Source organism: Cervus canadensis, chromosome 10 (genome assembly GCF_019320065.1).
Source record: "Cervus canadensis isolate Bull #8, Minnesota chromosome 10, ASM1932006v1, whole genome shotgun sequence".
Lineage (NCBI taxonomy): Eukaryota > Metazoa > Chordata > Mammalia > Artiodactyla > Cervidae > Cervus > Cervus canadensis.
Genome location: NC_057395.1, coordinates 9652937 through 9680905, shown reverse-complemented (window position 1 = coordinate 9680905; position 27969 = coordinate 9652937). Strand labels below are relative to the sequence as shown.

General features: G+C 48.1%; 4 protein-coding genes across 16 annotated transcripts in view; 3 read left to right on the top strand and 1 right to left on the bottom strand.

The window, feature by feature from the left end:
• Positions 1–12509, bottom strand: part of LOC122447887 (POTE ankyrin domain family member A-like) — a 44717-nt gene extending 32208 nt beyond the window's left edge. The window contains exons 1-3 of one of the 2 annotated variants that reach the window (XM_043478620.1): positions 12407–12509; positions 10768–10905; positions 9430–9497 (exon numbers count right to left, since the gene is read on the bottom strand). In XM_043478620.1, coding sequence (XP_043334555.1) covers positions 9430–9497; positions 10768–10905; positions 12407–12465 — 265 coding nt within the window. In that variant the 5' untranslated portion in view covers positions 12466–12509. Of the gene's footprint in view, positions 1–8928; positions 9498–10767; positions 10906–12406 lie in introns of those variants that run through there. The other variant, XM_043478619.1, reaches the window with a different exon arrangement.
• Positions 1–27969, top strand: part of LOC122447855 (ankyrin repeat domain-containing protein 26-like) — a 933540-nt gene that overhangs the window by 518399 nt on the left and 387172 nt on the right. For 2 of the 9 annotated variants that reach the window (XR_006271418.1, XR_006271415.1), the window contains one exon: positions 78–2195. The exons of 2 other annotated variants lie outside the window; for them this stretch is intronic. Coding sequence is in view for 1 of the 7 variants with exons in the window: in XM_043478546.1 (XP_043334481.1) it covers positions 10805–10824 (20 nt within the window). In the remaining 6 variants the exon portion in view is untranslated. Of the gene's footprint in view, positions 1–77; positions 2196–4739; positions 5566–10804; positions 11337–27969 lie in introns of those variants that run through there. 5 more of the 9 variants (XR_006271419.1, XR_006271421.1, XR_006271416.1 and 2 more) reach the window with 5 other exon arrangements.
• The window catches only part of LOC122447884 (POTE ankyrin domain family member A-like), a 312070-nt gene that overhangs the window by 139825 nt on the left and 144276 nt on the right, over positions 1–27969 (top strand). The gene's annotated exons all lie outside the window — the stretch shown is intronic.
• On the top strand, positions 18465–27220 carry LOC122447874 (ninein-like protein). Of its 4 annotated transcripts, XM_043478605.1 has the most exons (5): positions 18465–19451; positions 20494–20590; positions 25315–25487; positions 25985–26051; positions 26830–27220. In XM_043478605.1, the coding sequence occupies exons 1-5, from the start codon at positions 19320–19322 to the stop codon at positions 26832–26834; spliced, it is 474 nt and encodes a 157-aa protein (XP_043334540.1). In that variant the 5' UTR covers positions 18465–19319; the 3' UTR covers positions 26835–27220. The 4 variants fall into 4 exon arrangements, with proteins under 4 accessions (XP_043334540.1, XP_043334539.1, XP_043334538.1 ...); XM_043478604.1 differs by lacking the exons at positions 25985–26051; positions 26830–27220 and adding an exon at positions 24040–24317 and having other exon boundaries at positions 25315–25422; XM_043478603.1 differs by lacking the exons at positions 25985–26051; positions 26830–27220 and adding an exon at positions 24040–24340 and having other exon boundaries at positions 25315–25412.

Sequence of the window (27969 nt, the reverse complement as noted above, 5' to 3'; positions counted from 1 at the left end):
GCATACTCCCCCAACCTCTTGTAGTTTCAGGTGTTCAAAGGTCTCTGTGTTTTCTCCATTTCTCATTTTCACTGCAGTTTTTTCCCCCTGAGTCCCTTCTGTGTATCTGGTGATGGAAGGTGGTGCCAGGCATTAGAAGTTGGGAAATGACTCCTGCTTCTTGTTGCTCCCGGAGCAGTTCGGGTCTAGTGTCGGTGCCCCGTCCTGGAAATTAGGACCTGCCCTGCTGGGGCCTGAACTGTTCCCCGGGTGCCGGCCCCGCGCCCCGCTCCTGGGCCTGGTGGCCGCAGTGGCTGGAGGAAGTGTCTGGCTCTGCCCACAGGACCTGCAGGACCGCAACGACAAGCTGCAGGCTTCAGTGTGGGAGCAGCCCAGCAGCCACACGCCCTCTCTGCCGTCTGTCTCGGGCACTTCCTGTGGACAGGCACAGGAGCCCAGTGCTGTCCTAGTGCGCCACCCAGGCCCCAGGCCCGGCGGGCTGTGCTGGTCCTCTCTGCTTCTCCTGACTCACGGCACGCCTTGGCTTGTTGGCCCCACAGCTAACGTCTCGGTTCCAGTCTGAGTGGTGTCTGGATCATTGGACCGGGTTTCCTGGTCACCTGCCACGTGCTGTCACAGCTGGGTCTGCAGCCGGGACTGAGACAGGTGTTTGCAGCTTTCAGCCCCAGGGGGCTGGGCAGAGAAGGCTCCATTCTCTGACATCTGTACCCCTTGTTACAGGCCTGTTCAGCTCTTATGTTTCAGTGAAGGTAAGAAGATGCAGAATGGGCCAGCTGGAAACACAGAGAACCAAGGTGCTGAATTCGCTAGTCAATGGCTCTTTTAGGAGCTAAGAAAGCTTTGTTTTTCTGTAGCTTATCTTTTGGGAAATGCAAGCCAGAGCAAGTTAACACTGGGTACAGGGAAGGAGCTGGCCCCTGTGTCCCCATCCAGGGAAGGAAAGTGTGGCTGGGGGTCATTGCAAGACCAGGCTCTGTCGGGTGACCAACTCCTGGAATTCCCACTCTTCTTTCTTTTAAAAATTTGTTATACAGAATCAAGTTGGAAAATCTTTCTGAAGAAATCACGCTCTTGAAAAATGAAGTGGGGAAGATCTGACAAGAGCTTGAAGCTTCAGGAAGGACAGAGGCTGCACAGAGGTAAGGGCCAGCTCAGTGGTCCCACCCCAACCACCCATCCCGGACGCGGTTTGCTCATCGTAGAAGAAGCTCAGAGGGCATTGCTGTAGAAAGTGGTAAGTGTTCACAGATAACCCACATTCCAGGAACAGTCAGCAGAGACCTGTGCTGCCCTCCAACCAGCCTTGATGGGCACGGGAGGGCTCAGGCGTCCTACAGAAATACTGCACAGCGTGCTCCAGGGCCGGAGGAGGCATCCTGCATTCCTGTAGGGCAAGAGGGCCTCTCACAGCCTTCCTGGGCCAGTGGACTCGGTTTGTTCTGGTCCTGATAGTGGTTTCAGCTGTGCTTCTGTCCAAGCCTCATTCCTGGTCTGTGGATTTCAGTGTATCGGAGTCAGGGGTCCAGGGCAGGGGCCTGAGCACTGAGGCAGGAGCTGTGTGTATTGTGGAGGGACACCCGTCAGTGGATTTCAGCTTTCACCATCAGCGCCTCATCTGAGAAGGGTTTGGCTTTTTTTTTTTTTTAATAAAATTCAAATGAGCTCAGCTCTAAACTGCTGAGAATGTGGTATTGATTTCATAAAAGTGCCTGAGGATTAAAGTGTGGAATCCAGAGTGGATTGTCCAGTTTCCCCCAGTGGTCATGTTTTGTGAAACTTTAGTATAGTGTCTGTGTTAGTTTGCTAGGGCTGCGATAGCAAACCACCACAGACTGAGGGGCTTATACAACAGAAATTTATTTCCTCACAGTTCTCGGAGTTACAAGTTCAAGGTCAGGGCAGGGCTGGTTTCTTCTGAGGCCCCTCTGGTTTGTATACAACTGTCCTCTCCCGTTCATCCTTCAGGTGTGTCTGTGTCGTCATCTCTTATTAGGGCACCATCATACTGGATTCATACGACCTCGTTTTGCCTTAATCAGCTCTTTCAAGTCCCCATCTCCAACTGCAGTCCCTCTGTACAGTACTCCAGTACAGTCTTGGAGGTTTGGGCTTCAGCATGTGAATTGGGGTGTGAGGGGCGCAAATCAGCCCTTAATGAGCATCACAGCTAAGCTATTGACATTGATGCACTCCGTAGGTCTTAACTTCCCCAGTTTTGGAGGGGGGGTGTTCTTTTTCTTGGGGGAGTGTTTCATCGCCCCACGGCTCGTGGCATCTCAGTTCACCAACCAGGGATGGAACCCCAGTGTCCTGCCTCGGAAGGCAGATTCTTAACCACTGGACCACCCAGAAAGGCCACATGCTTCCACAGCTTTACTTCTGTACTCATGTGGGTGTCAGGTCTACACGGTTTTATTCCCTGTGCAGGCTCATGTCTCCACAAGGTCCTTCATATTGTTTATTCATAACTACATCTGCCATCTGTCTTCCTGCCCACGTACCCCAGCCTCAACACCTGAAAACCACTAACTGTCCTTCATTTCCAAAATTGTGTCATTTCACAAGTGACACAAAAGGAATCATACAGAATGAGATCTTTGGGATTGCCTTTCCTCACATAGCATGATTCCCTGCCGTGTGTCCACAGTTTCTTTCTTCCTGTCGCAGGATGGCATTCCAAGGCGTTAATGTCCCACAGCTTGTCTTCAGTTCAGTTCAGTCGCTCAGTCGTGTCTGACTCTTTGCAACCCTGTGGACTGCAGCACGTCAGGCTTCCCTGTCCATCATCAGCTCCCAGAGCTTGTTCAAACTCATGTCCATTGAGTCGGTGATGCCATCCAACCATCTCATCCTCTGTCATCCCCTCCTGCTGCCTTCAATCTTTCCCAGCATCAGGGTCTTTTCCAATGAGTCAATTCTTCGCATCAGGCAGCCAAACTGTTGGAGCTTCAGCTTCAGCATCAGTCCCTGCAATGAACACCCAGGACTGATCTCCTTTGGGATGGACTGGTTGGATCTCCTTGCAGTCCTAGGGTCTCTCAAGAGTCTTCTCCAACACCACAGTTCAAAAGCATCAATTCTTCAGCGCTCAACTCTCTTTATGGTACAACTCTCACATCCATCATGACCACTGGAAAAACCATAGCTTTGACTAGACGGACCTTTGTACACTTTCTAATATGCTGTCTAGGTTGGCCTAGATACATGGATATATAGGCCAGTATAGCTTTCCTTCCAAGGAGCAAGAGTCTTTTAATTTCATGGCTGCAGTCAGCATCTGCAGTGATTTTGGAGCCCAAGAAAATAAAGTCTGTCACTGTTTGCATTGTTTCCCCATCTATTTGCCCTGAAGTGATGGGACTGAATGCCATGATCTTAGTTTTTTGAATGTTGAGTTTTAAGCCAACTTTTTCACTCTCCTCTTTCTCTTTCATCAGGAGGCTCTTCAGTTCCTCTTTGCTTTCTGCCATAAGGGTGGTGTCCTCTGCATATCTGAGGTTATTAATATTTTTCCCGTCAGTCTTGATTCCAGCTTGTGATTCATCCAGCCCAGCATTTCACGTGATGTACTCTGCATATAAGTTAAATAATCAGGGTGACAGTATACAACCTTGACGTACTCCTTTCCCAATTTAGAACCAAGTTGTCTTAATGCTCCCCTTTGAAAGGATGGCTGGGCTGATTCCAGTTTTGGGCTGTCACAGAAGCTGCAATGAACATTCCTAGGCAGGTGTTTGTGTGGATGTAGGTTTTCATTTCACAGGATAAATGCCCAGGAGAGCAGTTGCTGATTGGCACCACAGTTGCATGTCTAATTTTATATGAAATTGCCCAGCTGTTATCCAGAGCGGCTACTAACAGTTTATGTTCCCGCCAGCAGTGTATGCTAGGTTCAGTTGCCCCACATCCCTGTCCACACTGGGTGTTGTCACTGTTATTTTAGCCACTCCAGTAGGTGAGTGACCCTGAGTCAGAAGAGCTAGAGCAGCCCTAGTTGGTTACCCCCTTCCCCTTGCTGATTCCGGCCTGGTAGAGAAGGAGGTTTCCCTTGAGGGCAGAGAGCAGAACGCTCTGTGTCTTCAGAACAGTCGCCGTCCTAGTCTGCTCAGACTCCGTACAGAATGTCACAAGCAGGCGGCTTAAACTACAGGAGTTTGTTTCCCAGGGTTCTCAAGGCCAAGATCAAGGCGGGGCTGGCTTGGTTCCCATGAGGCTCTTCCACGCTTGTGGGCAGCCCCCTTTCACTGTGTCTCCTTATAAAGTCACTGTCCCGTTGGGTTAGGACCCCACCTTGTGAGCACATTTAACCATAATGACCTGTTAGCAGCCTTGTCTCCAGACATCGGTGACTTTGTGGACCCGGTTCTACCCACAGCAGCCGCTCGCTCTGTTTAGGCCTCCAGCCTTTGACTCCTGGTGAGCTGTGACGCTCTTCGCCTATTTTTCTTTCCGGTTTCCAGAGCATTGGTTTGCCCTGTGACTTCAGTTCTCTGATGGATCTCAGAAGAGTTGTTGACTCTCAGTGACTCCGCTTTTTCTTTGTTCTTGTTGGGAGGGTGGGAGTCACGACTTTCAAGCTCTTTCCAGGCCAGGGCGGAAATGGTGTTTTGTTTCTCACGTGGGTTTCTGCACGTTCACTGTCAGGACATAGAAGCATAGTAGATTTTCACCTGCCGACCTGTGTCCTTGCTGACTTCCCACTCACTCTGGGAGTGCTTTTGTCGCCTCTGGTTTCTCAGACATCTGCTGTACCCTGGAGAGAGCTGCAGTTCCCATCTGCGTCTTCCCACCGCTGCCTGCCTGTCCCTGAGCCTGGCTGATAAGGTGGGAACACCCGCCCTGGGGCGACAGTGATGCCCCCGCCTAGCTGTGCATGAACCCTGCTCCGAGGCTCAGAGGGCTTCAGACCCTCAGCCTCCAGAGAAATTGCTAGGGAAAAGCTAGGGTTTTTCTTTATCAGTGTGGGGGTTAGTTGATATTAGTGCTAGATCGGTGCTGGAACGGCCTTGCTAGGCATGATCTATCCCTCTTCCTCCCCAGGCAAACAGTCTAATTTGCAGGCTGAAATCACAGTAGACAGAAGATAGATACATGGATCCATAGAAAAATGGAGAAAATTGGTTGAAGTATCTGAGGTTCATTTAGGGGCAGAGCCAGAGTAGTCATTCAAAACGATCTTTGTCTTATCCGCATATGACTATGATCTCTCTTCTCAAAGCTGAGGGCCCAGACATGGCCCTTGGGTTCTACCCTCCTACAGATGTAGTTTCTTTAATAAGCATCTGAACGCTAGCATCCCAGCTCCCTTTAGACAGATTTCTTGTGCTCTGACAGCTTCAGAAAGTAACTAGGGAGCAAATGTGGACACAGCGGCCCAAGGACCGCTTTTAGCTGCCGGCTGCACTTGCCTCGATCACGGAGACATGATTCTCCCATCCCTCAGCCTCATTCACGGGCTGAAAACAGCCCCCACCCCCACCCAGGGCCCATCCATGTCCGTGATAAAGAATCCTCTCTCTCCGCCCCACACACACCCAGGTTCACACCTGGGCCAATTTCACTGCCTTTCAGGTTGGCCGTTGCCTGTCCTGCGGGATCAGAAATGATAGGTTTATACTACACTGTGAGTCTGGATCAGAATGTGCTGTTGAGCCAATGTGTGTTCCCTGCTTCTTCCCAGCCTCCGCCACTACCTGGGAAGAGAAAAAGCTCGTTGCTCTTTCCTGGGAGCCAGGCTGAGGCAGGCTGAACATGTGCTCCAGCTGTTCTCCCCACCCGGGATACGTTTAATCAGAGCGCAGTGTCAGCCACACAGACTCAGGGCAGGAGTCCCCTCCCCGCCGGGAAGTGACCACAGCCCGTGACCGCATGCACGCCAACCCGCCCCTCCCATCTGTGGGGACAGATGAGGGTCTTGCGCTCTTTTTCCCTCCAGTGAGGATCCAGCTCGTGGCCTCACCACGTGACGTTTGTACCCTGGTAACAGCACTGGCAGCTTTCTCTGAACCTTACCATCTGGCACCCGGGACCGGAAGTGCTGAGGGCTCTCCCCCTTCACCTGTAGGCGAGCCGTTTGATTTTGATTTCGGCTCCTCTCCACTCCGGTGGCAGAGAGGAGAACAGTTCCACAGAGTGAGGGAGCAGAATCTAGGCTGCGGCGAGGAGGAGAGCGTGGGGCTGGGCAGCTCCTTCAGGGTCTTCGTTTGTGGGTTGGGCACCGTTCAGGCTGCAGGTGAAGGGGCCAGCATGGTTGAGGGAGAGGTTTTGTTTTGTTTAATTTAATTTTAACTGAAGGATAATTGCTTTACAGTATTGTGCTGGCTTCTGCCAAACATCAGCATGAATCAGTCACAGGACAGAGGGGGTTTTTGTTTTTAAAGACGGCAGCCATCCTGGTCAAAGCTTCTTGGTCCCTGCTTTTCCTCCTATCAGACGCTGTTTCCCCAAGTAGGCTAGCTTCCCTGTTAACTCAGTTGGTAAAGAATCCACCTGCAATGCAGGAGACTCCGGTTCGATTCCTGGGTCAGGAAGATCTACTGGAGAAGGGATCGGCTACCCACTCCAGTGTTCCTGGGATTGCTTGGTGCTCAGCTGGTAAAGAATCTGCCTGCAATGCGAAAGACCTGGGTTCTATCTCTGGGTTGGAAAGGTCCCCTGGAGAAGGGAAAGGCTACCCATTCCAATATTCTGGCCTAGAGAATTCCATGGCGTGTACAGTCCATGCCTTAGCAAAGAGTCAGACACGACTGAGCGACTATCACTTTCACTTTTCATGCTTTTTATAAATGGCCTTTATTGTGTTGAGGATATTTCTATTTTACTGTATTTTTTTAAAATCATGAATGGGTTGTGAATTTGGTCAAGTGTTTTTTCAGCATAGTCTTACTTTTACTTCTTACTTGAATGTTGGTAGATTTGCTCTCTGAATCCATTTGGTCCTAAGCTTTTAGCTTTGGGGAAGTTTTTTTTTTTTAATTAATATTTGAATCTCTTTATTTCTTATTGGAGTGTTGAGTTTTTCTACTTTTTCTTGTTTTAGTCTTGACAGATTGTATGTTTTTCAGAATTTATCTATGTTTTCCAGTTTGCAATTGTTCATCAATAATAATGGTCCCTTATGATTATGCTTCTTTACTTCTAAGGTATCTGTTGTAATGTCGCTTTCCTTTCTGTTTCTTTCAGTTTCCTCTCTTTCCTTCTTACCTTAGTTAAGGGTTTATTGATATTGTTTGTTTCTTTCAAAAAATGCATTTCCAGTTCTTGCACATGCACACTGGGCATTCTGGCACACGGGCAATGTGTTTAGAGGCGTCACTTAGCGACGATCATTCTGGGATGCAAGATTCCAAACCGTTGAGCTTCCCAGCTGGGAGGTTGTGGCGGGACGGCTCTGGCTTACCTCTAGTGCTCGTGTTGGGTTTAGGGGACTGCGAAGAGCCGAGGGGGAGTTGAGGTGTGTTTGGAGCCTGTAGGCTCTGCGATGAAGAAGCTTTTTGGCTTCAGGAGTAAGAAGGGCGTGTCACCCTTCGGCTCCTCCATCAGCCTGGGGAGAGACAGAGGTCATCATAAAACCAGCTTCCAGCCCTGGTACCACATCCGAGACAAGGACCTCCGAAAGATTCACAAAGCTGCCAGCGTAGGCAACGTAGCTAAAGTGCAGCAGGTCCTGTTGCTTGGAGAGAATGGCTTGAACGAGAAGGACAAGAGGAACAGGTAAGCGGGGAGGAAGGGCCTGGCAGGGGTCCCTCCTGTGAGTTTCCCCTCCAAAGCTCACAGACACCTTTGTTGGATCCAGCGCCCCACAGACTTGATAGGCTGCAAAAGCCTTAGTTACTTTCGGACCTGCTAATAATTCCCCTCATAGAGCACTTTACTGGTCGTTTTAAAGTTATTTAACTGAACGTCAGTAATCACAGAACTGAAATAAAACATGAATAGCATCTTTTTTTCCTTCTTCCTCTTCCTCCTCTTCATTTGTTGTTATGCATGCATTAACATGATCTCCTCTTGAGTAAGAGCTCTCAAGTTCTATAGCCCTCAAGAAATCTTCTGGAACTCCCTAGCTCTCACATTGTTTTTCTCTTGTGATTTATGAAAACTCTTCTTCCCATTGATCATCCATTGTGGATATTGGCAGTGGACAGATTTTTGATGTTGTCGGCATCTTATTTTTAACGTACACATTTTTATACCATAATGTTACATATTACAGAAAACTGCATAGTGAGAAAATAATCTCCATGGCAGGTCAACTTCTGGATTAAAAATTCTTCAGATACAATGCAATATCTGTTTTATATCAGTGTACACTTCTGTGTATATGTTCCTTGCTGAAGGACCTTAGAAGACAGCTTTGAAGTAGGAAGCTGGCTGTGTCCTTGAAGAGGAGGACATTTTCCTAGGGTATATGGTCTTTCCATGTTTAAACTAAAGAAACAGATCGTGGTTTTAAAGATTTGGGGTTAGACATGCTGTCTTTAATTGTTGTGATGAAATTAAAAGTTTTGTGTAGGAGGCAAAGATTTGCCCTTTTAGATATCAAAATTTGCTGGATGACATTTTCTATCAGAAAAGATAAATTATGTGTAGATGGTGTAGAAATAACCTGGTAACTATTTAGATAAAAGTAACTAGATTTTTTTATCTCACCAAAAAGTTTCAAATGGAGTATGGATCAAAAATTTTAAACACAGAGTGAGAAAAGTACCAGAAGACAACTGAAATTCCTATTTATACATTTTTTGCATACTGACAAAGACCTTCTTTTTTTTCTAGTTCTACTGGTTATTAACCTTAATATTTTTTTAATTAGATGGTAATTGCTTTCCAATGTTGTGTTGGTTTCTGCTGTACAACATCATAAATGTACTATTGGAAGGTATCCTCCGAAAGTAATCTCCTCCTGGTATGCTGCACACTGGTTCAGCACTGCAGCTCTTCTTGTTTATCACTTCTTATCCTACCAGGAAGGGACTGTTGAGGTTCCCAGTTTAAACGATGGTAACTTTTTTAATGAGACCAATCACTACACAGTAAGTAATAACTACTCATTCACTAAATGCAAACTATTTGTAAAAATTAAAGCTCCACTTTTATAAGAAGTCAATTTGCTATAATAGGATTACAGATGAAATATATATCATACTAACTTAAACATTTTTTGTAATGTACATAAAAATCTAATACAGGATTTTAGGGGCTGTAATTAAATACATGGAATGCTTTTCAGACAATACTGTCTCTGATGTTAAATTACCTACAATTAACTTCTTTAACAATTCTGAAGACTAGACTATTAAGAAATTCATTTAAAAACACATGCAATTTACACTAATTTTATCATAGTTCTTTGATTATTGAAATTTCCTCACTCCTACTTTATCTATGGTAGAATCACCAAGAGTAGTTCATTATTATCAGATGACGTACCTGGGTTGCTCTTTTCGGGAGGAGTTTTCGGCCTCTTTTCTTTATATTCAGAGATCAGTTGGCAAATGCTATGTGTTAAAAATGTGATAAATAATATTTTAACACTAATAGCGAAAAAAAACTACCAACTATGTTAAATTCTTAGATTATTTCAGACAATGTCAGCGATAATATCAAAACTACAATTGTCCCATACATTTCAAGTTTCTAAGTTCTACCAAGTTTTATTTAGCATGTATTTAAAGGAGAAAGAAAAGGAAGATGAAGTAGTCATGAACTGAGGGCAATAGAGCTCAGCAGATTAACTAGATTTAGCTTGGCATATGAAAACTCTTTCCAACTCGCAAATCCTAGCTCTGTAACCAACTGCTCTTTGTTCCGAGAGAATTGCTTCTCTTGAGTTCAAAGTCATCCTCTACACAGCTGGGATCGTACTGCCTTATTTCACAAGGGGATTAAGAGGAGGTAATGAGATAATATATCCCCCAAATGCTTGCAGAAACAGTCAAAGAATGGAATAATTTGCTCTTGAACGTTATTGTTGGAACTACTTTGGAATTCCAAGTAAAACCAATATGTGTTTTCTTATATGTTTAGCATTCAAGGGTTTCAGGAAACTGTTATTAATTATGGTGATTAGTGTTCTCTGTGGTTTGTAATTTAGGGAATCTCAGCTCTTATATAATTTGTACCTACATTTATTTATAAAATATGAACTCACTACATTAGGTAACATAATTATCCCCCATTATTGCAGCTAATCACACCAAGCACAGAAAACTAATCACAATCAAGACCTGGCCTGGACTAGGCCTTCCTTAAAGACTCTCCCTTCTCTACCTGCTCAAACTCTCAACCAGCAGATCTTTCTGACAATGATGCTTAATCTCCATGTTCATCTCTGATGCACGCGGAAGACATAACCCTACTCTTACAATGGATACTGGCAAGTCCCAGGCAGGGCTTACCTCTCTGAATTCCTCTCTGAACTAACTTACTTGAGATTTAAGGAGTTCTGGTGAATGGGTTCCTTGTGAGACAGACTCAGAAAACATTGACGGTTGAGGCAGATAAATCCTTTGGAAGATTTTCATTATTGCAGGAAACAGACCCCATGAGGGGGCCAACCCTCCATGTAACTATGGAATCTCAGGCAAGCTGACACCCACTACCCTGGGAAGGATGACAGGGAACCTATGACCTAAGGAAAGGTGCCCCCACAGGATAGAAGCTGCCTGCACCGAACAGAAAACTCTCACTGGTCATGTAACAAGTGACAGTTAAAATTCTTTTTGGCGGCAGTTTAGTGATCACGGGCGTTTTAATGTGGACACTTACGTATTAAAACCACTCAGAGCAGCATATTCTTCTGCAGTCCGTCCAAAGACATCTTGAGAAGAGACGTCAGCACCTCGCTGCAGGAGAAGGCTGACGACACCCATAGACTCGTAACTGACAGCAAGGATGAGGGCGGTTCTACAACAACAGAGAGACGACGTCACCCTCAGGAAGCTGAGTGAACTGACAGAAACAGCTCGTTTGATGTCCTTTACCAAGGTAACATCTTGCCCTCCCGTGAAGAACTGACCATTTACACGCTCAAGTGTACATCCTTGTAAATGACCTCCAAGGCTAAAACGAAGCGACGGAAAAGCAGCCTCCTGTCCCACTGGGATGGCACATAGCAGCACTTAGTATTTCAGAAGTCCCTGATGGGGACTTCCCTGGTGGACCAGGGGCTGTGACTCCAGGCTCCCAAGGCAGGGGGCCCAGGTTCCATCCCTGGACAGGGAACTTCATCCCACATGCTGCAACTGAGAGTTTCCACGACTAAGACCCCACGCAGTCAAATAAATAAATGCTTTTCAAAAATAATATCAAAGTCCTTGATGGACAAGAAACTGTGCTAAGGTCATTTATCTGAGGCAGGTGAGTATTTAAGGAACAAATCCCCCATTTCCTCCTTAGTCTGATATATTATGCTTCAAAGTCAGCTAGAGGGTGGGTTAAGCAAAGGCTATTTGCTGGCTTAAAACAAAAATATTAACAATAATGGAAATAAAAATAGTCACCGTGGCACTTAATGATGTGGACAAGCATGTGCTCTTCACTAAATGAAATACTATGTATACGCACAGCCACCTTTGAAGGGCGCATTACTATTTGCCCTTTTGTATCAGGAAACTTATTTGCTGATGATAAGTAATGTGCCCAAGGTCATAACCCTAATAGGGAGGAAAGCTAGGAGCTGAACCCAGTCTGAATCTAAAGCCCATCATTTTCATCTGTATCATCCACCTCTGACTTATCTTTGTTGAAGCAACTGTTTATCCAATTAAACCTATCATTCTTCCTTCTACCTTCACTTAAAATGAAAACATCAAAATGTACTAGAAATAAAAAGGGATAAAAACTGATGAGCCCACAGTATCTGGTGACAGTGATTACTAACCACTTTTTCTTGTTGTTTAGTCACTAAACTGTGAAGGACTCTTCTGCAATCTAATAACATCAGTATTTTTCAAAGAAAGTAATTGAAAGCAAAGAGTCACCCAAAAGACAAAATCAAGTCCTTTATGTTTAGTATGCATCTTTTAAGGAAAAATATACACGAAGTAGAGGTTAAACAATCATTATAAAAGAATTAAGAAATTCGATACTGTCATAAAAAAAAAAAAAAAGCAGAATCCATATTGTATAAAGCTAATGAAACTAGTATGAAATCCCTCAGCTCCTACAAGATCAACCAGAAAAAGAACAGGTTGCATATGACATCACTCAATATTATAAAGGAATATGAATCCTGCTATATATCTCTGCTATATAGTTTTTCACGACTCCCAGTCAGAATAATTGGTTTTCTACCTAAATGATGAAGTGTTGATCACAAATGACACCTTATTAATTTAATCTTTATCTTGATGTTAGCACCCAAGAACAGCACTAAGGTTTTTAAAAAGAAAAAGAACAACTGTACCTTTTCATCTTATCAACCGCGTGTACATTTGCTTCTTTCTTTACTAAAAATTCCACCATTTGCTGTTTCCTTTCACTTATGGCCAATAATAGTGGTGTGAGGTCATCCTATAAAACAGGAAAAACCATTTCGAATGTACCCAGTTAACCTATTTCTAAACTGAACTGAAAATCATGCAATAGATTCTCTGAACTTAAACATATAATTCAGAAAGCAAATAAACGGGAGCCCCTCCTCCTCTTCCCCCGGCGCACCTTCTATCTCTTCAAGATGCTCCTCTCCTCCTGCCCTTCCCTGGGGGCCCAGGGGCTAAGATTTGAGCTCCCAAGCAGGGGGTCCAGGTTCCATCCCTGGTCAGGGAACTAGAGTCCAAGTGCCGAAACGCAAGATCCCACCTGCCACAACTAGACCCAGTGCAGCCAAATACGTCTTTTGAAAAGGGAAAGAATAAAATGCTCCTCCTCTCCCTCTTCCAAAGATGAACCACAGAGTCATTCTCTAAAACCCACTGTCAACATTTACTGGTTCCAAGGATCTTTGCTTCTGTCATAGTATCTATCAGGAATATTGCAGTATTTACTTGCTCTATTACTAGTCTCAACACTCCTCCAGAGAGAATCAATTAGCTACTTGATTTCGTAGCTGCATATTTTAGGAACAATGCTGAGGCAGGAATACATCATCTTATCTGTAGCATGCATAACCTATCCAAGGATGACCAAGAGTAACCTCATGAGGTTTACAGACATTCCAATGGGGATGTTATCCTCTACATGAACATGCAAAGAGAAAGGTTGTTTTCTTTTCTTCCACAAAAACCAACTGTGGGCACCATGTTTCTCGGCTTTCTCAGCAAAGTCTATTGAAATTTAATCTTACTCATTCTCCTTTGCTTGTTCCTTCCCCCGCCCTTAAGTTAAACTGACAGGTCAGCATTAGCTAGATGCGGTTTGATGCAGAACAACACCGCTTATCTTCAAAGACCTTTCTTGACGGCTCTCATGTGATGACCTCCAGCCCTCCAGGAAGAAGCTTCCTTAATCCCAGAGTTCTGGTCTCTGTCTTGCTTTACAGCTCTTAGTGAAGGATTACAAGGTAAGTTACCAATAAATATGCACTCAGCATTTTCTCGGGGAGTTGCTCTTCCGTGAACTCTCCCCACGCTCTCTCTCATAATCCTGTGTGTCTGACAGACTCATTCAGTGTGAAACCGCCACAACCAACTTAAAAATTCTAATTTGAAAAATTCAATCCCATCCTTAAGAGATTCTTTGAAAATATGGAATCAATTACAGATTAATTAGACTGTCTTCAAAACTTTGAAATAGTTATCAAAATAAACTATAAATCAAGAATTGGAAACTCAAATGCTTATGGAGGGGGAAACCTGGTGACCTAAGTGAAAAAGCCAGGTGAGGCTGGCAAACCCGCAAACACACGCCCCATACAGAAGGGGAGGCCTCCACATGCAGACCAAACAGTAGAATGGGCTCAAGGGGGACCAGATTTGGGTCTCTGAGAAGCCTGAAATGCAGACATCAGCATGAGTTTGCTAAATTTTAAATGTTGACCCAGTTTGTGGAGGTAGGTAAGCTAAACATAACCAAGGACCACATTTGGTCTGTAGCCCATTTGTGCTTTTACGTTTTGCTGTTTCCAAACAGGTGGGTATAAAGCAAATATTTGTATGTGAAAGCTTTCCTTTCTTGAGTATCATGTGTTTCACAAGAAAAGTGGGTCTCAATATGTAATAAAAATTGCTATTGACTCATAATTTTATTAAAATAAATTTAAAAAACAAGACTCAAAATTCCCACTTGAAGAATGTTTCCACTGCTTGTTAAAACTACAATCTCTTTCTAGAATTCTCCCAGATTATTAACCAAATGGTTAGTGAGTTCCTAAGACTGCTGAAACTAAATGATTCAAACAATCCCCATCTGGACTAACTTCATAGGTTTTGATGTTTAAAGCTGTCCTCTCGCTTATGCCAGGGCTCAGCAAATCTAACAGACACACTGCAAGAGTCTGTCCTGCTGACACCAAAAGAAGGCTCATGAATTACTGTTACCGCAGTCAGGAAAACCCTGTTGGTAACAAACATTGTTGACCTAATGACCTGGTTGGTAACAGAAGGTGTAAAATTCTTAAAGGGTCAGACTCTACAGATGAAGTGACTTGGCCATGAGCAAATCTCTAAAGACTCTTGGAATGTCACTGAATAATTAGTGGTTGGAAGAAAAAGGAGTTATATCACTCAAGCTAATAGATGTTGCCAAAAATGTTCCTTTTAACTTCTCAATCACAGAGGCAGAGGAAAAAGTCAGGCTAATATTGCTGCAAAGGAGGGAGCTGATGGAAGTAGCTAGCATTGATCAAACTCCAACTCTTCTATAGATTACTTACTTTTGAGATAGGTGCACTAGAAATTATACTTAATCACTCCATAGTTCTTCACCAAGGATCCTATCAGAATCTCAAGGAAATATTTCTAAATACACAAGTCCAGGCCTTCCTCGATTTATTCCATCAAAATCTTCAGGGAACAGCCTAGGTTTGTAAATTTTTTTATCAACTTTCTCAACGGATTGTGGTTTTCACCAGCACAATCTAGCTGAGAATTAGCCCAGCAAACATTCCAGTCTCATCTCTAACCCACATGGCCAATCCCTTCTCTTACTTGAGGATTTGAAGAGAAAAGAAAAGTGTAAGAGGCAAGAGTCATCAAAACAGAATTAAAGTTTCCTGGGTAAATAATGGTAGAACAGGGACTAATAAACACAAAAGGCAACCTGGTCTCATTGTTTATAAACCCCTTCCTTTCCATCAAGACCTTCTAGATTGAGAGCAGAGTCTAGACTCTTATCTAACTGGCTGTTTCTGCCAGAATAGGATAATATTTCTGTTCAATATTTGTTCTTCTCTCTTCTTTCCAACTGAATCACCACCTTTTCACTGCTGATCTGATTTCTGCAGAGTCTTCCAAAATTGATACCTAGGCAAGTCTCCAACTCATTCAATCTCTTTCTCAAAATAACAACTATTATACCTGAAACTGAAAGGCACCTTAGCAAAATATATAAACTGAAGGGGGAAAACAACAAAACCAAAACCTCAGGACTTCTGTGGTGGTCCAGTGGCTGGACCACTTGGCCTCTGGGCCGAGGGAGCTCCGGGTCGACCAGCCGGCCGGGGCCCCACTTGGGCTCTGGGCCGAGGGAGCTCCGCGTCGACCAGCCGGCCGGGGCCCCACTTGGGCTCTGGGCCGAGGGAGCTCCGCGTCGACCAGCCGGCCGAGGCCCGCTTGGGCGCCGCGCCGAGGGAGCTCCGGGTCGACCAGCCGGCCGAGGCCCGCTTGGGCGCCGCGCCGAGGGAGCTCCGGGTCGACCAGCCGACCGGGACGCACTTGGCCTCTGGGCCGAGGCAGCTCCGCGTCGACCAGCCGGCCGGGACGCACTTGGCCTCTGGGCCGAGGCAGCTCCGCGTCGACAGCCGGCCGGGACGCACTTGGCCTCTGGGCCGAGGCAGCTCCGCGTCGACCAGCCGGCCGGGACGCACTTGGCCTCTGGGCCCGATGCGGAAGCTCACGCCGTCAGGACCAGGGGCCGGGCCGGGACGCACTTGGCCTCTGGGCCGAGGAAGCTCCGGGTCGACCAGCCGGCCGGGACGCACTTGGCCTCTGGGCCGAGGGAGCTCCGGGTCGACCAGCCGGCCGGGGCCCCACTTGGGCTCTGGGCCGAGGGAGCTCCGCGTCGACCCGCCGGCCGGGGCCCCACTTGGGCTCTGGGCCGAGGGAGTTCCGCGTCGACCAGCCGGCCGAGGCCCGCTTGGGCGCCGCGCCGAGGGAGCTCCGGGTCGACCAGCCGGCCGAGGCCCGCTTGGGCGCCGCGCCGAGGGAGCTCCGGGTCGACCAGCCGACCGGGACACACTTGGCCTCTGGGCCGAGGGAGCTCCGGGTCGACCAGCCGGCCGGGACGCACTTGGCCTCTGGGCCGAGGGAGCTCCGCGTCGACCAGCCGGCCGGGACGCACTTGGCTCTGGCCGAGGGAGCTCCGCGTCTCGACCAGCCGGGCCGGGACGCAAAAATCAGAGATGTGTTTGTTGTTCTCCTTCTTAACATTCGACTTCAGACTTCTTCCTCCATTTGAACATGATTTGAACGTTGCAGCGGATTCTTAACCACTGGACCACCAGGGAGGTAGACATGTTCATTTAAAACAGTGCCTGGGAATTCCCTGGTGGGCCAGTCATTAGGGATCTGGGCTTTCACTGCCAGGGGCCCTGTTCAGTCCCTGGTTTGGAAATTAAGATCCCACAGTCTGGGAAAAAAGAAACAAAAAAACAAACCGGAAACAAAAAAGCAGTGCCTACAGTTGTGTTGGTCATCTTACCTTAGAAGGAAGAGTATTTCGCCCCCACAGAATTCAATAAAAGTGGTCTCATTTTGAATGAGAAAAAAAATCTAGCCTAGAAAGATTCCTGAGTTGGTTCTTGGGCAGAAACAAATGAAGAACAATCTGAAACCCCTCCCTGGTGGCCCTGGGGGAGCTTCTAGGTGCGTCTGACTCCTGTTAGTTCCCCCAGAGCCTGTGTGGCCGGTGCTGCCAGCAGAGCTGCTCCTGGGGCGAGGAGGGCTCTGCCTCACACACCCACCCCACCGGGCTTGGTCACTTTCCCTCTACTGCTTTTTCTTTATGGACTTCAGACTCGGGTGTGGCAACTCTCCTGGTGGTCCAGTGGTTAAGACACCATGCTTCCACTGCAGGGAGAACTTGTTCCATCCCTGGCTGGTGAACTAAGATGCCAAAGCCATGCGTGGTCGGCCAGAAAAAAAAAAAAAAAATCGGGTGTGATTTTGATCGCTCATGTCATAGCCCCTCTTGATATCACCTAGAATTGTATTCGAGGGCTAGGTAAGTAAAAGGCACATTTGTGAAAATTAACACTGGTTAAAACAGCATAAACAGGTTATCTGCTTTCCTTGATGTGTTTTATTCTGGCCCTTTGTCCTTTTGTGAGCTGTGATGGGAGAGGACACAAACACAGTCAGATGGTATCAGATAAAACAGCAACACACTCAGCCATCAAATTCCCTCCTGTTTTGTTTTGTTTTGTTTTTTTTGTCGGTAACCCTACACAGCCTGTGGGATCTTAGTTCCCCAACCAGGGATTGAAGCTGGGCTCTTGGCTGTGAGAGTGCAGAGGCCTAGCCACTGAGCCACCAGAGAATCCCCAAATCCCCACGTGTTTGATGGCTCAAAGGGAAGCTGGTAAGTATTATCAGAGACGCAAAGGAAATCTGAGACTGGATCAAACAAAATGGCCATTTCATTCTGCTCCCAGGTAGTCAAGGTTTTTGTTGTTGTTTTCTAACATGTACTTATTTAGCTTCAGCAGCCTTCCCTGCAACATGCGGGATCTTTAGTTGGGGCATTCGATCTCTTAGCTGCGGCATGTGAGATCTCGTTCCGTGACCAGCAGTGGAGCTGGGTCCCGTGCATTGGGAACTTGGAGTCTTAGCCACTGGACTACCAGGGAAGTCCCTCAACAAGTATTTTTGAGCACTTATTATGTGCTAGACAATATGTAGAAGCTCAGAAGGTGAAATGAAAGCAATACAATATCTCTGTCAAATGAAAGCTATGCAAGAATATTCTTTCTAGTATTGATCCACATGGCAAAAGTCTGGACACAGTCTTTTCAATTTAAGATTAGTTAAGGTCCAGATAGTCAAAGCAGTGGTTTTTCCAGCAGTCATGTAAGGATGTGAGAGTTGGATCATAAAGAAGGCTAAGTGGCAAAGAATTGGTGGTTTTGAATTGTGGTGCTGAAGATTTTTGAGGCAAAAGGAGATCGAACCAGTCAACCCTAAAGGTAATCAACCTTGAATAGTCATTGGAAGGACTGATGCTGAAGCTGAAGCTCCAATACTCTGGCCACTGATGGGAAGAGCCAACTCATTGGAAAAGACTCTGATGCTAGGAATGATTCAGGGTAGGGAGGAGAAGGGGACAACAGAGAATGAGATGGTTGGATGGCATCAGCGATAGGACATGAACTTTGGAAAACTCTGGGAGATGGTGAGGGACAGGGGAGGCCTGGTGTGTTGCAGTCCATGGGGTCGCAAAAAGTTGGACATGACTTGTGACTGAACAACAATAAATTAATAGATCCACCTGATGAAATTGATGCATCATCGTAAAAAAGAAGTTTGAGACATTGTTATACTAGCAGTTTAGCAAATTCAAACCCACCTTCCAGTGAGAGCTACTAGAATGGTCAGTCCATACAACACAAGGAAGAGTAGTCCCCACTCGCCACAAATAGACAAAGCCTGCAGCAACGAAGACCCAACACAGCCAAAAATAAATAGATTTTTTTTTTGGAAGAAAAAAGGTGAAAGAATGTCTCCTTGAGAAGGTGAATTCTGCTCAGTTTTGAAGGATATAGAGACCAACACATCCAGTAGACCTTTGTTGAGTATTTACAATGTGTCAGCCGTGAGACCACATGCTAGTTGGGGAGCCAGAAGATAAACACACATATAAGTAGTCCACCTTCAGGTCTGATAGTGTATAACCCAGGCAGGAGACGTTCCACAGCCAACAGCTGCATTTAGTGCTCAGAGGCCGCAGTAGAAATGTGCTCATTCAAGTTCTGTGCCAGGTGTGGGAAGCATGCTTGGAACTAGAGCCCCAGGCCTGCTTCTCTAGCACATACCGGTGACGTTTTGACCTACAAGTATCTCCTGCGTTGATTTCTTTCTGTGTGACGTCAGGTGAAGCACAGGCAGAGAAAAGAGTTGGGAAGTGTGCAGCTCACTGAACATCCATTGAAAGCAGCCCTGGGCCCCCAGCATCCCTCCTCAAGTGCCCCTGGGGTCCCTCTGGCTCTGAGAGTTGCCACTATCTTCATGAGAACAGCAGAGATTTGTTTGCCTGTTTCTGAACTTCATACAGGTGGATATATATACAGCGCATGCTCAGTGCATGCTCTGGTTCTTTTACTCGGTAACATGTCTGCAGTCTGTATTCAGAGAGTGCAGGTCAGTGTTCATCTATTGTGTCTGTCAGTGTTTTTTGTTTCCCCTGTTGTCGTCTTTCATTGTCTGACTGGATTACAGTTTATTTACCCATTTTCTTTAAGTACTTCTGGATCATTTCCAATATTCTTTTAATAAATTATGTTTTTGCTGAAAAAAGAAAGTGAAATGAAAACATTTCAGACAATCACACTGAAAGAGGTTAGCACCAGCATACTTAAGCAAAACGTAAGTCTCAAAGATCTATTTCAGATAGATGGAAAACTATCCCAGGCAGAAGGTCGGAAATGAAGGAAGAAACGAAAAACAAAGTGGCAAATATTTGAATAATTCTAAATGAACCTTGGCTATATAAAACAAAAATATCTTGTACAGAGTTAATATAAATGATAACACAGACACAAATTATCAGACGTGCTTTGTGTAGTCCCTGAAGAGGGTAAAACTTTTAAGCTCCATAAGAAAGCGAGTCTCTAGGGTAAAAAGCATTAGTGAACTGAAGTGGGTCAGCATTGTATAGTGACAAAAGATTCAATTTGCCAAGAGGATATAAATGTATATTCTGTGACCCAGCAATCCCATTCTTAGGTGCGTATACTCCAGAGAAACTCTTAGGACATATGTGTGAGTGTTCAGAGCTTTTTTTTCCCCCCAGTGTAGGGGCGGGGGATTTAATCAGGAAAGGAACCTTGGTGGAGGACTAGCCTAGGTGCTGGCATGTTCTCTTTCTTAGTGGGTAGTGAAGGCATGGATATTTATGTGCTAATGTTTGTGGTCATCAGACGCCTCTTTTCTGCACTGTTTTCTAACTATTTTATCTAATTCCCTTTGATGGCGTTGTTGATAGTGTTTTTTGGTGAACGGCTTATGATTCACTCTTAATTGGTTAAAAGGTTTTTAAAACCTCAAGTAAATATTTGAAAAAACAAATGTCCCCAGTGCTGAAGGCAACATAAGATCTTCCATCTGAGAAAACCCCAAAGGCCAGTGTACTATGTATATGGCCTGTTGAAAGCAGTGTTGACCGCTTTTCTCAAAATCACAGGTTAACTTCGAGGAATTTAAGGACGGTTTCATGGCTGTGTTGTCATCACAGGCTGGTCTTGCCTCCTCAGATGAAGACAGTGGGCCTTTGGAGTCAGGTAAGAGGCCTTTCTGGTCTTTTTTACATCTCTTTCCATCACTCTGTGTCTTCTAGAATATGATGTTGTACCTGAACAATGCAGCAGGTCTATGTTCCCCAGCTGCGTGGACTGGGACCATGGACTGCAGCACCTGGGTTTTTTTCTTCTTTGGCTTCCTTATTTGTGAAATGGTTCTGCAAGGGGAAAACTCTTGTATTTTCGTCTGCACTGCACAAAATCCTCTGAATACCCTGGCACTTCTGGTCACTAGATCTGTGTAGTTTCCCCCGCACCAGGCCATTGTGCAACACCAGCTGGGTGTCCTACAGTTCAACTCCATTCTGACACCATCCCCCTGGACACAGCTTCAGACCCCACAGGCTAAGACAGCAATGCCTTCAGACAGCAATCTCAAGTCCAGCTTGTCTCCTTTGCTTCTGACCCACTGCTAAAGATCAGAGGCGCCCACGGCCTCCTCAGGTTCAATTAATTTGCTAGAGCAGCTCAAGGAAACCCATTACTGGATCAGCAGTTTATTGCAAAGGATGTAACTCAGGGTGAGAGGTGCATGGGCTGTGGGAAGAGGCTCAGAGCCCTCATACCCTCTCTGGGCCTCAGTCTTCTCTGGTCTCCCCATGTTCAGCAACCCAGAAGGTCTCTGAATGCTGTCCTTTTGGGGTTTATGGAGGTTTCGTTACAGAGTCATGACTGATCCAGTGATGGGGCATCAGTGATTGAATTCAACATCCAGCCTCTGAGCTCTCTAGATGTCAGGGGAAGGGCTGAAAGTTCCAGTCTCTAATCACATCCTTGGTTTCCCTGGTAACCAGCCCTTGTCAAGGTGTGGTTCTCAAAGTCACCTGATCAGCATAAACTTGGGTGTGGTTGCTGTTATCACTTAGGAAATTGGAGGGTTTTAGAAGCTGTGCAAGGAATGGGAGGAAGACCAAATTCATGTTTATTCGAAGTCACAATCTCAGGAATGTCAAGTAATATGTAGTGCGGTCCTTACAGTGTAGGGTGTAGACAAGATAAAGTGGGTGTGGACAGGTGGAAGAATTTGATCATCCAAAGCGCAGTGCAGGTGTAAGGTGCTGGCCAGGCTGGGAGGCTGGTGGAGCAAGCAGGATGCCAGCAGCTGAGGCAGCCCTCCGCCTGTCTTCTATCTCAGACAATAGTGCTCTGTGCTCCTCCAACTTCTTAGACCCTGGTTTCCGGTAGGACCCGTAAAACAAAGGTAATATTTCAAAACAAGTGAAGAGGGGCTTTGATACTTGTCAGGAGGTGGAGGTAGAATTCTGGAGAGAGGCCCGCCTGGAGTTGTGGCCTGTGGGTCCACTGGGAAGGTGATGGCGGACGTGCTCCTTAGAAGATGGGCCAACTCCTTGGCTGGCAGCGCCTGCCGTGCTCTGGCCGGATGACCCGTCGAGGCTGCATGTGAGGAGTGCTGGGAGGGAGAGTGCAGTGGCCAGCGGGTCCGTTCCTCCCTCACGGTCCGTTCCTCCCCTTGGTCAGGGGCCTTGGTCAGGAGCAGGTGCGTGACTGGGGCAGCGGGTGCCATTGGGAGGTTTGGGGCTTTGTACCTTTCATGTAGATTCCAGTGAGCCCCCCCCCAGCGCCCCCCACCCCTGAAATTCTGTGGCTGATCGTTCCCATTACTCAGGTGAGGTTTTCTAGTCTGGAGCTAGGCCCTTGGGGAAGCACTTGTGGCCTCCCCTGGGGCTGAAATCGGTTGGTGTCCCACAGCCTGCTGCTGGAGCCACGTAGGAGCTCTGACCTGGGGGAGAGGAGGCTGATGGGGCAGGAGTCTGATAAGGGGGCGGAGTCAGAACGGGGGTGGAGTCTGATAAGGGGGCGGAGTCTGCCCGGGGGAGGAGTCTGACAGGGTAGAGGAGCCTGATACAGTGGTGGAGTCTGACCAGGGGGAGGAGCCTGACGGGGGAGTTGTCTGATAAGGGGGTTGGGCGTGACGGGGTCGGGGGTGTGCAGAGGGAGTCTGACTTGGGGAGTAGTCTGACCAGGGGTAGGAGCCAGCTTGTCAGCGGCCGCCCTGGGACCTCAAGGGTCCGGTCATTGGTTGCTTTGTCTCAGGTTTCTCTTCCCTGAGGTGGGAAGAAGGCCACTTGCCTTTCCCGACTTGGGGTGTGATCGTGTGACCCTGGGCATGAAGGTGCCTGAGAAAGGCCACGCCCGTGTCATCGCTCCCTTTTCTGTGCTGGAACTCCTGTGAGTCCTCAACTTGTGTCCTCTTCATGACTGGTGCTTTTCTCTGCCAACCCCCGTTTTGTTTTGTGTTGTTTTTCTCTTTCAATTTTCAGAGCTTTCCTCAATTACCCAGTCAGTGGGTGGGTCAGTCATAGGCCTGCCTGAGGTGGCTCGGCCAGGGCTGGTGCACAGGGGCGGCCCCTGTTGTGAGAGCCCAGTGAGCCCTGCCCCTGCCCTCCGGGGCTGTGTGCTTCCCATGCGGGCCACCCTCGCTGTCTCCCCCATGGGCTTCATCCCTGCCTCCCCGGCCAATCCACAGCATCCCTCTCTCCGACTTTCTAATCTGCCTGCTGGTCCTTCCCAGCGGCTCATGCCACGATTGGAAACATGTGCTTTGATTCTCCAGGAATGTGCGTGGCACCCTGGGGCCAAATGGCTGGGGTTTTGAAGAACATTCTGCTTCTCAGTCGTTCTGCTCCTTCAGTGAAGGCCATCACAGAACACGTAACCAAAAAAGATTTTTTGTTTTTTGCTTGTTTAATCTTTTGGCCATGCCTCTCAGCATGCTGAGAGCATTCTGGTCCTATGAATAAATATGCACACACAGGAGACACAAGGCTCGGTTGACCTTGTGGTCTGCCGGACGTCTGGGCAGCGGCTGGGGACTGGCCGTGACCCCCAGAGCTTCCCACTGAGAGGCCACAGCTCTGTGCTCTGTGGGTGGTGAGACGCTGCCCCCTCCTGGCCTGATTTGCTGCTTGGACAGGTTCCTGGGGACCCTTTTCCCCCTGGTGGAGGGAGGAGGTGACACTTTCGGAGAACGTTATTAACCGGTCCTTATGTGTGTGATTTCTGGGCGTCTCGTTGCTCTGAGGAAAGTGCTGAGCAGCGGAAACGATGAAGAAAGGGGTACCATATCAAGGGCAGGTGGGCCTCCAGACGCAGACCCGGGGTTCTCAGGAGGGGAGAGGCAGGAGCCCATTGAGGCCAAGGGCGCAGACGTGGTGCTGGGTCACGACCTCCAGTGAGGGTGAGTTGTTGAGCCCCAGGCGGGGGTCCGCATGCTTTCAGGCGCAGCTGGTTTCCCGAGTGTGTCCCCGCTGCCCACTCCCACCTGACATGGCCTTTCTCTTCCCGCTGCTCCCCGCTCAGAAACCAGCCACAGCCCGTGTGTAGACAGAAACCAGAGCAGGTGCGGAGCCTGCATGCAGGCCCCTGCTCCCTGCATGGGGTGCTCAAGCCTTCCATTTGCTCCCTGTCAGTGGGAACACCCCCTGTTCTCCAGCAGCCCCAGGAGTTCCGACATGGGGAGAGTGTACAGGGCCGGACCCTGCCCATGATAACCTCACAGGGTCCGGGAACGTGGTCATCCTGCCCTAGATGTCCTCTGTCACATGGAACTCAGCATCTTCTTCCCAAGACTCCTTCCTTGTCCTCAGTTTCTGTGCATTGCTGGCATCACTGTTTCTCCTGGAGGCCCGGTTGGACCCAGCATCCTCCTCTGATGCTCCCAAGGTCAGAGGCTGCGGGCCAGTTTCGGGTGAGGAGGAGAGAGACGAGGTGGTACTTGGTCCCTGGGACCATGACCCACCTGTGTGAAACGGTCTGTTTTCCTGGCCTGGCCTTGCTTCCTGGGACCCTTTGCCTTTCTCTCCAGCTGGCCCCTTCTGAGTGCTTCCCTTCGAACCCACGTTCTCTCCTGGTCACAGCCCAGGCCGCACCCCCACTCCCCAGTCTCTCTGGCCACTCAGATTCCTGCAGAGGCAGTGTCATTTCTTCTCTACTTGCGGAGTCCCCATTGCTCCGCAGATGTGGGCAGGTAAGAACGGAAGGAGGAAGTCCAGGGGTGTATTAGGGCTTGAGGGAGCCTCCTGAATCCCTAGCCGAAGTCTACACCTGCCGCTGCACCCGACTTTCGACCCATGTGGAGTCTGAGCCTTCCTGACTGTGCTGAGTTCCTTGCCTCTGTGTCCTGTCCAGGTGGGGTCCTGTAGTGGGGTGGGGTCAAGTGGGTGGGAAATGACCTTCTGGTCACTAGAGCACTTCGATTATTGTAGGGTTATTTCTTTGTGTAAAAAGTGCTCGGGTCTGGTGCACTGGGAAGACCCAGAGGAATCGGGTGGAGAGGGAGGTGGAAGAGGGGATCGGGATGGGGAATACATGTAAATCCATGGCTGAATCATGTCCATGTATGGCAAAAACCACTACCATGCTATAAAGTAATTAGCCTCCAACTAATAAAAATAAATGAAAAAAAATAAAGAACTAAATTTTTTAATTAGTTTTCTATCACATAGCAAAAGCATATTTTGCTTGGAAACACTGAAGCAACACCGAGCGTTTAGGATGGAAAGTCCTGTCTCCTAGCCTGGCTGTCTCAGCCCCAGGCCCACGTTGGCCCTTCCCTGTGTTCTTCTGGCGTTTTCTCTGTCTGTCCCCGAGAGCCACATGGCACCTCCGAATCTGCATCTTCGTAAGCACAAGTGGGCCCAGAGTCTGTTTTAAAGAGCCCCACACACCTCCCATTTTCTTTCCAGTTGCCTCCCGGGCTGTGCCCTCAAAGGCCATGAGCAGCTCTAAGTGGTCCGGCCGTCGGAGCCAGCCCGAGCCCTGTGGCGCTGCAGGTGGAGCCCCAGGTTTACCGGAGCAGCTGGTCACCCGCAGTGTGAGGAGCCAGCTCTGCCACTCCGCGTCCCTGGAAGGCGTGGAGGTGGGTGGACCCCCCCTGGGCACCTCCCCCAGTCACTGCTCACATGACATGGCACAGGAGGATGGGAGAGGGCATCTCATCGCTGGAAGAGGGGCTACTTGGGGACCTACATTCGGTGTTTAGGTGTCTCTGGATCTCCCTGTCTGCAGGGCAGTTCTGGCCACGGAACATCCTCCTTCAAAAACGGGGACCTCGGAGGATCCCCTCTTGACCACCACCCTCCCCTGGCCCTGCAGGAGGAGGGAAGGTTATTTGGCTGAGTACAGAAAAAGCAGGTGTGCCACAGCCACGGTCACCCGCGTCCAGCACTTGGACCAAGGCTCACCCTATACAACTTGGCCGGCTCGTGATGGATGCCTCCAGGGCCCTCACTGAGACTCCTTGAGCTGTCCACTGTGGGAGCCTTTGGGCCTTCGTGTCAGAAAGGACATCCACGGGGCAGATCCTCCCCCTACGGGTTAATTGTGGCTGACATCCTTCTCTTTCTGTTTTTCCAGCGTCTCAAGTCTGATGAAGAAGCCGACAGTGCGAAGGAGCCTCAGAATGAATTCTTTGAAGTCCAAGGTAAAGCCTGGCCTTGTGGTGAATGCCCCCTTTGGTCAGTGCTGGGCTGTCAGACAGCAGGCTGCCAGCGAAGGAGAATTTCCTGAGAGGTGCCCGGTGTGGGTGGTCTCTCTTGAGATTCCTGAGGTCAGACCCTTGGGCAGGGACTGCTGGCTAAGAGAGCAGCTAATTGGTTGGCTAGGGTCACAGTGATCCTCGTGACCAGCAGGCATGGGCCAGGGGACTCCTTCCTAATGTGCCGGGCCTGGGCCAGCAGTCTCCCCACTCACCAGAGGCCCTGACTGTGCCCCACGTGGAGGGCGAGATGCAGCTCTGGTCCTGGGAAGCTGGCAGAGCTCCCGGAAGGCAGTCACAGGTGTGCTCAGCAACGCTGGGTGCACCAGCAGGTGGGTGTGCGGGCTCCTTAAGGATGCCTCTCACCAGAGTGAGTCACAGGGCAGAATGTGCAGGACCGCGGCTCCAGCGGGAGGCCAGAACTGACCTGGGGCTTCTCCTGAGTGAGAGGTCTGCACTGGTGCTGAGCACCGTCCAGACTGTGGTCCTCAGGGCCGAGGCTGTTGTTGGCTCAGCGCTGAGCGTGGGGACATCAGGCGAATGAACCACGTGTCTGTGCTACTGGATGAAGCAGATGGACCTCTCTGTGTCCAAAAATCACTTTCTAAAGTAACTGGACTCAGAGTAAATCTAGGGGACAAGAGGAAGGGCTCCGGGGAGGTTCTTCACTGAGTGATTTTGGGCTCTCTGCCCAGAAACAGGTTGGGTGCTTCTTTCCTTCCAGGTTAGAACTGACACTCGTGCACAGACACTAACGTCAGACCTGAGGACTTATTCACCTTCTCTGCCAGCGCTGAGAACACACCCTGGTTTCAGAATTGCTTTTCCCTTTTTTTGGTTCCTGCCTTTATTTATTTATTTATTTTTAAAATTAAAGTGTATTTATTTGGCTGTCAGATCTCAGCTGTAGCCTGCAGGATCTTCATACATCATTTGGGACCTTTCATCACAGTGCACAGGTTTCTCTCTAGTTGCAGGGCACAGGCTTAGTTGCTCCACAGCACGTGGAATCTGAATTCCCTGAGCAAGGATCGAACCTGAGTCCCCTGCATTGCAAAGTAGATTCTTAACCACGGGACCATCAGAGAAGTCCAAGTTTTTCCATTTTTACCTAGAACGTTCAGATGTTTTTAGCTGGAAGGGGTCTTGGAAGTGTCCTTCCACTTGTGTTTTCCTCAAGCTGATACACAGCGTCATTCATGGCTGCGATAGCAAACCACCACAGACTGAGGGGCTTATACAACAGAAATTTATTTCCTCACAGTTCTCGGAGTTACAAGTTCAAGGTCAGGGCAGGGCTGGTTTCTTCTGAGGCCCCTCTGGTTTGTATACAACTGTCCTCTCCCGTTCATCCTTCAGGTGTGTCTGTGTCGTCATCTCTTATTAGGGCACCATCATACTGGATTCATACGACCTCGTTTTGCCTTAATCAGCTCTTTCAAGTCCCCATCTCCAACTGCAGTCCCTCTGTACAGTACTCCAGTACAGTCTTGGAGGTTTGGGCTTCAGCATGTGAATTGGGGTGTGAGGGGCGCAAATCAGCCCTTAATGAGCATCACAGCTAAGCTATTGACATTGATGCACTCCGTAGGTCTTACTTCCCCAGTTTTGGAGGGGGGGTGTTCTTTTTCTTGGGGGAGTGTTTCATCGCCCCACGGCTCGTGGCATCTCAGTTCGCCAACCAGGGATGGAACCCCAGTGTCCTGCCTCGGAAGGCAGATTCTTAACCACTGGACCACCCAGAAAGGCCACATGCTTCCACAGCTTTACTTCTGTACTCATGTGGGTGTCAGGTCTACACGGTTTTATTCCCTGTGCAGGTTCATGTCTCCACAAGGTCCTTCATATTGTTTATTCATAACTA